The 12,557-nt window shown below is 35.0% G+C and overlaps 1 protein-coding gene across 1 annotated transcript in view; it reads right to left on the bottom strand.

Moving 5' to 3' along the window:
• Positions 1–12,557, bottom strand: part of LOC118183609 (TBC1 domain family member 30-like) — a 111,328-nt gene that overhangs the window by 79,040 nt on the left and 19,731 nt on the right. The window contains exon 3 of the mRNA XM_085822980.1: positions 5,811–5,936. Coding sequence (XP_085679106.1) covers positions 5,811–5,936 — 126 coding nt within the window. The remainder of the gene's footprint in view (positions 1–5,810; positions 5,937–12,557) is intronic.

Genomic DNA, 12,557 nt, shown 5'->3' with positions numbered 1-12,557 from the left:
TTGCAGCTGAGGATGGCGGTTTGGTAAAACCATCGAAACTAGTCCTGTGGAAATTTTGTAAATATAACGCTGATTTTTGTTGTTTGTCTTCTGAATTAGTATTTATTCGGCGCGTTATTGTGTCTCAGCTGTACAGTAGCTTAGAAGCTTCATAAGTTTGGTAAACCACTGCTTTAGAGTTTTTCATGAAGACATCTCTTCCTTTACGCAGATAGCAACCGTATGCTTTGTTATGATGCTTACTCCCACTTTCACAGACGGTCATTTCAGGAGGATGACTGCCATAACAAGGTTCACTGTATCTGTTTAAATAAATAAATTCCTGTCTTACAAAATTAAATTCCTTTCTTCAAAGAATTCCAATTTCCTACATGTTTTCCTACTTTAAAAAAGATATATTCTTAAAACAGAAAATTTTACCATAATCTGTCATTACAATTCAATAATATCTCTATAATTAACTTCAGCATTTTAGAATGAGTCTTTAAAATTTGTTTGTTAATATATTCAAAAGCATTATTAACAATGCCAGATTTGAGAAAGAAGGATTCTTTACCATTAAAGCCCTATCAGCTAGCATTTTTCTTAAATATTTAACATTGCCAACTGAGTCTGGCTTCTTTTGTACGATAACATTTTTCATTAGCTCTTTTCTTTTTCTTTTAGTATAAGAGATTTTACTATTTGGGATTGAGTATTTAAAGTAAATTATTCTTATCGTTTCATTGCTCCAGACAATAAACGTCATACTCTATCAGTTGAGTACTAGAGGGATTGAGCAAAATTGTATAATATAGTAAATCTATGCCGAACGAAGGGGTTGAAACGAAATCGTATTTAACAGAGTTACCTCTCAATGAAAAAAGTATGCCAGATACAGTTCAAAATTGAGAAAGTATCTATAATTTAAAAAATCCTAAATTTTTTTAGGTACTCTTCTGTTATCGGGACCAAATTCAGAAATGTATATATGTATGTATGAGCATATGTGTGTGTGTATATATATATATATATACACACACATACATAGGTAGGTACATATATACATTATATACATGAACTCATCTATACATATCTTACTGAATCTGGCCCAATAACAGAAGAGTACCTATTTTCATAAATAAAAGGAGATCCTCAATTTAAATTTGGTAAGATGACATGCAGAAATTATACAATTAAAAATATGAAATTGTAATTTATGAAATAAAGAGCAATTATGATCTAAAGGGTATCAAATTTTATAAAATTAAAATTTGATACCCTTTAGATCATTATTATTATTAAACTTTATTAAACATTTCTTTCCAAAACAAAATCCAATAAATGGAAAATTTCACCTTCAGTTTGCGATATCCGAAAACCTTCAAATCTGTGGCTATCATCTTCATCATCCTCACCATGAAATATGGAAGCTGGCCATAAATTATGCCAAGCATTTTTTAATGTATCTGGCAACACACCCTCCCACGATCTTGCGATACTCCACACAGCAGATTTTATGCTAAAATATTTCAAAAACTCTTGAATAGTCTTTTCATTGTTCATGAAATTTAACATAGATTTTAAAATGCTACTTTATATTTGCATTTCAGTGCGCGCACTATTAAGATATCCATAAGCTGAATGACAGACATTCAATTTGGAGAGAAGCATAATATGGATACATTATCTTTCACTAAAATTTTAAGTGAGCCGAACAGTTGTCTACAATCAGGACTATTTTTGAGTCATCAGGAAAAACCAAATTCAAATGTTGCCGAGCCTAGGATGATAAAATATAAATATATATATATATAAAATGATTTTAAATCTAATCATTCATTAACACTTGTGTCATCCATGCTCTTTTATTTGCACGATATATAACGGGGAAAATCGTTACTCCTTTAAATGCTTGAGGTCGTGCATGTTTTCTGATTATGAAAAGTTTGCACTTGTGCATTCCTGTAGCATTTGCATATGCTAAAATTGTTATTCTCGCTTTGGAATCTTTCACACCAAATGGAGGTTGCCAAGGTATTTCGCGGTACATATTGCCAGAAAAGACCAGTTTCATCAGCATTTTGAATTTGTTCTGGAGATAATTGTTCACTAGTGATGAGTTCAATGAATTCATCTGCAAATTGTTCTGCAGCTTCAGTATCAGCTGAAGCTTTTTCACCTGAAATTTTTAATTGTCTTACATCATGGCGATTTTTTAATTTGGTTAACCAACTTGTTGAATATGTGCACGCAGTGTTGAAGTTCATTTCTTCATGAAATATTTTGGCTTGAGCCATTATAATTGGACCCGTCATTGGCATGCCTTCGCTGCGACACTGTCTGACAAATTCAATCATCATTTTGTCATGATCGTCACTTTTAGGATAACGAACACATTTTCTGTTATTCATTGCAAGTGGGGTGTTGGAATCCACAAAAAATTCAAAAAGTTCCTTTTTCTTATGTCATATACTGTTGACTTTCCAATGCCATACTCCTCGCAAAATTTTGAGATGTATATGCCTTTATCCCTTTTTCACAGCAATTCCACTTTTTGTTTAATGGACATCGAAATATGCTTTCACTTTGTAGATCCTTTGGCAGCTCCAGAATTGGAAACTCTTTCGACATAATCAAAAGTTCAAGCTTAATTTTTATAAAATTGCTCTAATAATAACAGTCTACAAAAAATAATAAGCTGGATCAAATTAGAAGATTAAGGAGCAGCGTAATCTGATGTATTAACTGAAATGCTTCAGAATCAGTAAAGAAAATGTTAGCCTAGCTTAATAGCGTTTATTTTACATTATTGGCTGTGTATCACCAGATTGGTGACGAAAGCCAAGTTGGTGCGCTAAATTTTGTCATGCTTCTTTTACGTACTGAATTGTATTAGTTATTCATTTTCCTACATTTATTTCTTGCACATGTTTAAAACTAATCTGAGTCCTGAATATATAAACTCCCACGTATACTTAAGGCTTTATCTAGGGCCGACGCTAGATACCACCCAGTGCAGTCTCTGCAGGGCCTAAATTTTGCTACAAAGTGCCTTCCTAAGTTCTAAATTTTCGCCACGCCTAAACTTTGGATCCCAGTGCTTTCCCTAAACTATAAAAAACTTCTCATCCATTACTTTTGCCACTCAGTGCTTCCCCAAATTTCAAAAACTTTGTCTAAATTCTGCCGTCGCTTCTGGGTTTATGGTGAATAACTTATCAATTATTTTTAATTAAAATAGCACTAAATGTAATCTTTTGGTCTATGAGTTTCATTAAAAAATCTATTTTTAGCATATGAAAAGAAATTTTTGTTGAATTTTTCCTCGTCAACATTTTTTAGAGCATTTAAAAATCTATAATCATTGCCAAGCGTAATGTTAGCATAAGAGGTTGTCATACTCTTGTTATTCAATTACTAAAATAAAAAAAAGTTTAGACATCACTGCATGAGTTATTACTAAAGCTGTCATGTATTGATAAAGATGTGATGATGAAAGCAAAATATAATATATAATGACTAGCCAGGTCAGCATCAGGGATATAAAATAGGTGAATGTTTTGGTTTGAGATGTATGCCAAGTAGCTACTCAGCTAGGTAGCCAAATTATTAATCTCACAAATTTATGCTTACATGATTGTTTTTTCATAACGAGGTATTTTATTTAGTGCCTAAGTGAAATTAAGAATCGGAATTTTTAAGTGAAAAATCTCCACATGTTTTATTATGAAAGGAAAAATCAAATGCGCATGCATAAAGCATACTAAAACAAAAAAGTTTGTGGCTTTCAGGTCCTGATATTAGATCATTCCGGGTAATGGACGTCCGGATTTCAGACTTTGTACGGTATAAAAATTATTTAACAATGCAAATTTTAAAAATAAATCATAAAACAATTGTGAATTTTATTTGAAATGAACTTAAATTTCAAAATATGACAGAAAGAATCAAATAAGTTAAATAAAAAATAGATATTAATAAATATATAACAAATTCAATTAACACTGAGGAGTTGATTTTGAGAGCTAATTTTTTAAAAACTACTCATGCAATTTTTACAAAACTTGGCAGTTTAGCATAGAGTTGTAGACTCGAAATATGGGAAAAAATTGGTATGTCATTTCAAAGAAAAGGTCAGACTTTGTGTCAAAATACCTATATTAGAACAATTCTATATATAAATCTAATACATATCCTAAATCCTGCTTTCAAGAATGAAAAACACAAGTTGACTTCCGTCAATCGGCCCAGTAGAATGAGAGATATAGAACTGTGCCCCCTTTTTTTTGTGCAGTGTACCTAGCATAATAAATAAGTTCTGAATATTTTTATGATCTCTCGATTCATTGGCTAAGTTAAGAAAGTGGCCTTAGGTGGTAAGAATAAAATCTCTACATCTGAATGCAATGTTGTACTGTGTATTGGAGCATAATCCAAAATTCAGATAATTTTAAAACTCAGGTTTGACTTCCTTAACAAGTGAATTTTTAAACAAGTCATTAAAATGTGTTTACATTACCCAAGCTTTTCTGTTTCACTTCCACACAAACAGCAAGTGCAGAAAATGTTTTCACTTCAACAAATGAGGCATTTTAGTCAATAAACAAGCTTGCAAAAAAGGCTTGCACTTCATTTCACATGATGCATTTTCACAAACAATAAAAGTCTATCCTTAAAAGCTTTAAAAACAAAGGCAACCTTTTGTATCTTTTTGATAGTCTGTTGTCCCATTTGTTTCTTAAAACAGGCCCAACTCATCTGCATTGAAACTTGTTGCCATATCTAACTCTTTCTTCAGTGAATTTCAAAAACTGGGGTTTGAATTTCTCTGCTGCTTCTTTATTTGCAGAACCAGTTTCTTTCTGAGCATGTACATTTTGCAAATTAAAACAATGCTTAAAATTCTCAAGCTAATCTTAACTTGCTTGCGACTCTTTTTTTTTTTTTTTTTTTAATGACTTGATGGCCACCTTTATTTATGATGAGTGAAAATAAATCTAAATTTTGTTTTGAATAGCTACACAATCCTGAATCGAGCACTTTTTGTTTACTTGACTGTTAATACAAGTTATTAATACTCTTTCCATTTTTTTTTCCAATCATAGTGTAGAGTCCTTAGGTTATTTTGATGATGAAGGAATGTGAAAAATGTGTAATGCTCTCGACAACATTCAAACTCTGGACCTCAAAGAAATGTGTCAAGTGGGCTTCCAATTTCACCACAAAAGCATGCAGAAAGAAGAGAAAAATATCCTATATATTCCCCCTTTTAAAAGGCAACTGAGAATTAGGCAACCCAATCCTCAAAGCTTCGTGGTGATGAATTATAATTGACCACCTTTTAGTTATATATGTTATGGCTTTATAACAGAAAAGTAACAAAAGAAGAAAAATATATTATAATCTATACCTAGTGAAGAGGGTTAAAAGGAGATGAGCTTCTTTAACATTTATTTTTAAGGCATTTAGCAATAAATTTTCACCCAAAATTCAAAATTTTATTACAAAACTGCACATGAATTACCTACCTACCTGAGAAAGGGATTTCCTTTTTACAAATTTTCTTTCAAAATGCTGAATCACAGTCATTAAAAAATAACAGAAAATAATGACTAACAGGCTAATATTTCCATGAAGAAATAATTATGTGATATATTGCGACAGATTACTACAGATCAACACAACTGTTTTGCATATCTTACATGTATCTTTCAAGATATGTGTTCAAATTGAAATATTTTGCAACAGAAATACCTCACATTTAAGAGAAATGTAAATAAATTCATGTTAGAAAAGAAAGACACATAAAATTCAAACTGGTATATTACCTTTATGATTTGAGTGCCAAGTTCTGCATCATCTGGATCATTCTTTTCACTAAGGCAAACAGCAAAGGCTCTTTTTATATCAATATTTTTACTCTCAAGATGTTTTCTAGCTAGAGTCAGCCACAACTAAAAAATAAAGATGTATCTTATTTTCATGAAGTGTAAAGCAGTTCACTCTTTAATAAGTAAAATTTAATTTTTAATGCCAGAAAAAATAATAAATTCATAATCAAATTTTTTGTGATTTTTTATAATTATCTGCACGCTCTTGAAAGGTATTCATGTTTGATTTGGTTTATGTGATTACGATAAAGTCTCAAGGGCAATCTGCCTAAGGGGAGGGATGCCTCCATGGAAAACTTTTGAAGGGAAACTGGCTCGTATACACGTTACACATCGTGCGTGAAAACTATGGAAACGCCCATGTAGCCAACCCATTTGCAGGATTCACACCTCAGACTGAACTAGTGTTCACCGACTTGACCGCTGGTGGGTCTGAAAAGTATTCATGAGGAAACACCACATGTTGCCAAAATACACAACCTTTGACATCCTCAAAAATGTACGAATCATCCCGAAAGTAAGTTTCCCACAGAAACAAAACTAATTACCTGGAAAAACTTCTAATTAAAAAGAAACAAATTACCTAGAAAGAGTTATTGCAAAAGAGACAGCAATATTTCAGCTACTTCTCAACATAAGAACCATGGATGTCATACCATGGGATAAATTTTTGTAGTCCAGTGTCATACAAGTCTGCCTAAGGGGAGGGATCTCTCAATAGAGAACTTTTGAAGGGAAACTAGCACGTATACATGTTACACATCGTGAAAACGTGTGGAATAGAGCTAGCATGTCACAGTTGTCTGGACATCTTCTGTGGGAAAGTGATGCCTGGACAAGAATTTCTTCAGCTGCAAGTCACTGAGAGCAGCATTGGGACTAAAGGGTGGATGGCCAATCACATCCCAGTAAAACTTCTGCAGCAGATTTTTTGTGGAATTTGCTGTATACAGGTGAGCATTGCCATGGAGTAACACAACACCAGCAACGAGCATCCCATGCCTCTTCTTCTGAACGGCTCCCTGCAAGTTCTCTAGTGTTGCGCAGTAATGATCAGCATTCATTGCAGCACCCTTCGGCAAGAGGTCAATGAGCAGAATGCCTTTCCTGTCCCAGAAGACTGTGCATATGTATTCCCCAGCAGATACAGTCTGCTTGAATTTTGTCTGACACAGAGATCCACTGTGATGTCAATGCATCAACTGTTGCTTAGTTTCTGGGTTAATGTGAGCAACCCATGTCTCATCACTTATAATGATCCTTTTGAGATACTTGTTGCATTCATCATGCTACTGCTGCAGAAAAGTCAATGCTCCTGCTGTGCGTTTCATTTGCTGTTCCAGTATAAGGTTCTTGGACACCCACCCGGTATACAATTTCTGGAACAAAAGGTGTTTTGTGAGAATTTCATGCACAATAGTTCATGACATCCACAGGAAATGGCTGCTGAGTTCTGTAATCATGAAGGGATGACGATTCTGCTGAAAACACTCTCGCACCTGTTCCTCAATGTTGTGATTAATGAGGGCCGGCTGGCCACAATACTCTTCATCATAAACATTTTGCCGACCTTTGGAAAAACCTTGATATGTTGTTGGAGTTATTAATGAAGCATTTGTTCATGGTTGTCTTCATGCTGACAGAAGTGTAGTTTTCAGTTTTTATGGAATACAAGACTTTCGAAGCCAAACTTGACATGTGAGAAGTATGGTTCTGATATAAAGATTCAGAAGAAAAATTGTGTTTTTGATGGATTTGCAGAAAAATAATTGAAGGTAAAGAATGTTGTCCTCAATGAAGTTTGAGGTTTGGATCCTGGTTTTCCTGCAGTAAGTTGGGTAAAAGTATATTTACGGGTGCCCCTTGGTGAAAATTGGCGGTACACAGACACAGAGTCTGTGCAATTCTTTGACTTGTTAGTTTGACTTTGTGTTTGCTAGTTTGAAGTTGATTTTTATTACACAAACTCAGTATCCATGTACACATTGACCTATTTTTACTTAAAAAAAAAAAAAAAAAAAAAAAATACAGAGAATTGCACAAACTCGCCATTGTGCATTCCCTTTACTTTGTCCATGTACACACCAATCTATTTTCACTTAAAAAAGGTCAAAGCATCACTCAGTTCTACACTAGAGCCAAACAAAAAATATATAATCTCAATAAACTACATTTTAAATCAAATAATGAAATAAATAAAAAAGGAAATTCATCTTACAGCATCTAAGCACTACATAAAGGAATTATCCACTTACTTTATTTAGAAATTTCCATGTCTTCAGTCCGCTACACACAAAATTCTTTAACAACATCCAAAAACTTTCCTCAAACCGCATTCCCTTTCTAATGGAACACTTTATATAGTGAGTATTTGAATGTTATTGCGATAAACTCATTCAAAGCCATCTGAACGATCTTTATGGTCGACCATATGCATTTCCTTTGTACAAACAGGACACATATAATTCCATTAAATTACATCCAACAAAGTTTGGCTTCTTCTCTCAACCACTTTAAAAAAAAAAAAAAAAAAACATTCTCTTATTCTCTAGCACCAAACACCCACTTTACCACCAGCAGCCATTTCACAATGCATAAGCACACAATACATGACGTACTTCTTCCCTTCTTCACTGACATCCAACAAATATTTTCCCATCAGTCAAATTCACCGCAATCATGCAACCAATCACATCATAATAGGGTTTCCATAACATTCAACGCCTCAGGTTACTATAAATGAAACAACAACTTCGAAGCTGACATTAAAGGAAATTTTTACTTTTAATCATAGAAAGACATCTGATATAGCTAAGACGTGGCATTTTGGTTTACCTGATTTATGTGATTGGTGAATTTTTATTAACGAAAGTATATTGGATTATATATGTGATAAGTCTGTCCTTGCAAGTTTTTATTTGAAATCAACATTTTACTTTTTGGGAAACTATTTTGAATGGGAAGTCAATTTGCTTTTTTACAGTTTTAATTTTGTAGAGAGTTGTTTTAATTGTTGCATTGCTTTAACTTTGAAATTGTTTGGAATTTATTGTTGTTGTTTTAGTTAAAATGGCTCTACTGTAGAATAGGGTGCCCCTTCGATTGGCAACAAATTTTGTTCAATTTTGGTCATGAGATCCCATTTCCAAGTACCATGATAGTTTTAATTTGTTTTTAGCTTCCTGATATTTTTTAAGTGAAAATAGATTGATGGACAAAGTGAAGGTAGTGTGCAATTCTATGATTTTCTTTTAAGTGAAAATAGATCGATGTGTACATGGACACCGAGCTTATGAAATTCTTCGACTTCTTATTTTGATTTTGTGTAGCGGTGTAAGGATCTTAAGTTTTACTAACGTTTATTTTATTTTAAATCTTTACTATCACTTCTTATTTTCTACTTCGGGCCAGAATTAAAAGCGTTAACTTATTTATGCAAAATTTGTCTGGCGAACGCCAATAACATTCAAATTATAAAATATCGCAATAACATTCAAATTAAGTTGTGGCTTTTTGCTAAGCGAGAGAGAGGAAGGAGTTAGTCGAAGCAGGTCGCTTGCCTTAGAAGTTTTATTCAGTTGCTGTTTGCCTTCCAGGCCAGAGGTTTAATCCTCGTGATAATTTTAAACGTATTGTAGTGTTAACAGTTCTCTGTACTACATACGGCTTCCTGTTAATATCCGGCCAATCTTCCACGTTTATTATTCCAAACTTAAGTTAGAGTTTAGTTACATATTTTTATATTCTTACGTTCAGACCACAAGTAGTTGATCTCTGTATTCCGAAGTACGGAAATTATTGTAAAGAGTGAAAAATAAAGGGTTTTGTATACCCTTCCTGTGTATCTTGTCTACTTCCCACAGTTGTTGAACATAGCTTTAGTAAGCTCCCTGTTCCGAGTCAGGTCCCTGCATGTTCCCAAAGAAAGTAAGACGGAACATTGAACCTGATAGTGGCGCCTAACGAAGAAGAATAACCATGGCCGAGTTTCAAGAAGAACCTGTGCTGCCTGCAGAAGCGGCTCAGAATCCAGAAATGCCAGCTGCCGCCCTGGAAGGATTTGGTTACATCGTCCAGACCATGCACGCAGCGATGAAACCAGAAGCAACATTTAATGGAAACTCACCGGTAACCAGTTTTTTGGAAAAATTGGATGACCACTTCATGCTCTACCCCGTGCACGAATTTCAAAAAGTTACCTTAGCTACCAGCGCTTTAAGGGGCCAAGCGCTTAACTGGTTCAAATGTATAGGCAGAAGTCTCTTGGGTCAAGCAGGAAGTCCCACCTATACTTACGAAAATTTCAAGACTGCCCTACTAAAAGCCTTCCCTGTCGTAAGGGATCATGCGAAATTAGAAATGGAACTTTTCAGCATATATCAGCAAAGAATCGAAAATCTCTCAAGCTTTATTTTAAGAAAAATTCACGTCTTCAAACTCTTGTATGGAAGCAGTCTGGATCCTGAGATAATTCAAGTGATTTTGCCGAGGTTACTTCCCCAAGTGCAAGACTTTATTGAATTAAGGAATCCGACTACAGTGGAAAAATTATTTGAGCTAGCAATCCAGTTTGAAAGTAGAAGAACGGCAGACATTGAAAGAACACGCCAATATCAACAACGAAACCAATTTGGTGCACCAAGACCACAGCAAAGTCAAGCACACGGCTACGGAAGCAAAGCGAATCAGTGGGCAAGGAAACCCGTGCATTCAAAAACAGCCGGCGAACGTCGACAGTTCAATAGCAATCCAGGAAAAAAGTCTCAAGGCCAGTGGAAAAAGAAGGAAAGCATGGAAATGAAAAATGATTTAACTAAAACGGATTTCTGCTGACGGGAGGGTGCGGAAATCCGAAGGCCAAGAAAACCCCTCTTCCTTCAAGTTAAATACAGTAATGGTGAAAAATTTGACTCTTCCGAAGATTGAAGTGTTGGTGAATAATATCCCAGCCACCGCACTCCTGGATACAGGCGCGCAGTGTTCCTGTGTGGCAGAAGATTTTTTTAGGAAGCATTTTCGGAAATACCGCATATATAATTCGGATAATACGACAGTGTTAGCGGCGCAAGGAGAAAGATGTAAGTGCATAGGTAAATTACCACTATACATTCGTATCAAGGACGAACAAGTAAAGGTTATGTTTTTCATAGTAAAGAATCTGCAAGCACATATTATCTTAGGAATAGATTTTCTTTCAGAGGCACAAGCAACGCTGGATTTTAATGAAGCGTCCCTTAAGCTGACTATGAAACCAGTTCGAGAAGAAAAGGCTGAACCGCCAATGTTAAACCTTGACCACCTGCCTAATGAAGAGCAACGAAGAATTCGACAAGGGGTAAGTGAATTTGCTTCGTTATTTAGTGATATTCCAGGATTTACTCAGGTTACTAACCATAGTATTGACACTGGAGATTCAATGCCAGTTCGCCACAAAGCATACCGGTATGATAAGAATAAGGAAAAAATTATAGAATGGCATATCACCGATACGCTACGTAAAAAGATCATAACGCCCATCTCAAGTAGTTATGCTAGCCCGGTGGTTTTATGTAAGAAAAATAATGACTATCCATTGACATATCCAAAAAGGTGGCGATTCGCGATTGAAGATCGTAAATTAAACTCCATAACTAAATATCCGGTATATCCGTTACCTATTATTGAAGAAATTCTAAGGAACATAACGTCGACCAAATATATGACGACTTTAGACTTAACGACTGGTTATTTTCAAATAGGGGTTAGACCTGAGGACGTGCCTAAGACTGCTTTTATAACCAAGTCTGGCACTTATGCATTTCTGTGTATGCCGTTTGGCCTTTCAGGGGCACCGGCAACATTTCAGCGATGTATGGACATTGTGTTAAGGCCTGTTCTTGGAAAGTCCACATTTATCTATTTAGACGATATCATTATTACTAGTGATAATCTCGACCAACATGTACAGGATTTAAGACAGGTGTTTTCTTTATTAAATGAGGCCGGTCTAAAAGTTAATGTCGAAAAGTGCAAATTTCAGCCCCTGAATTAAAATATTTAGGTTACAAGATATCTCAGAAAGGAATAGAGACAGACGAATCAAAAATAATCGCTGTACAAAAGTATCCGACTCCAAACACGGCAAAGAAGCTCTCTTCTTTTCTAGGACTTTGTTCATATTATAGGTCCTTTATAAAAGATTTCGCAGCTATAGCTGAATCATTGTTAAAATTAAAAAGGAAAAAGGCAAGATTCTCGTGGACGGCCGAAGCCAATAGTGCGTTCGAAAAATTAAAGCAAGCATTAACGCAAGCCCCTGTGTTGAAATTTCCTGGAAAGGATGAGAATTTAGAAATTTCAGCGGATGCTTCGGATTATGCGGTAGGAGCGGTACTTTCACAAAATCAGCAGCCCGTGGCATTTTTTAGCCGAACTTTAAATCAAACACAAAGAAACTATTCCGCGACCGAGAGAGAGGCACTTGCAGTTCTGTTAGCAGTGCAAAAGTTCCGAGTCTATTTTGGAAAGGCGCCAATAACAGTGTACTCTGATCATGCGGTGGTAACTATATTGTAATCAGGGAAAAACTTATCCCCAAGGTTAATAAGATGGGCACTCAAGCTACAAGAATATAATCTGGTAATCAAGCATACCCCCGGAAAGGAAAATATCGTAGCAGATGCCCTATCCAGAATTAAAATAGAT

Source organism: Stegodyphus dumicola, chromosome 1 (assembly GCF_044657685.1).
Source record: "Stegodyphus dumicola isolate Sdum_Otavi_A_Nest chromosome 1, ASM4465768v1".
NCBI classification, from domain to species: domain Eukaryota; kingdom Metazoa; phylum Arthropoda; class Arachnida; order Araneae; family Eresidae; genus Stegodyphus; species Stegodyphus dumicola.
The sequence above is the reverse complement of the archived record's forward strand: the minus strand, read 5'-3'. Positions and strand labels throughout refer to the sequence as shown.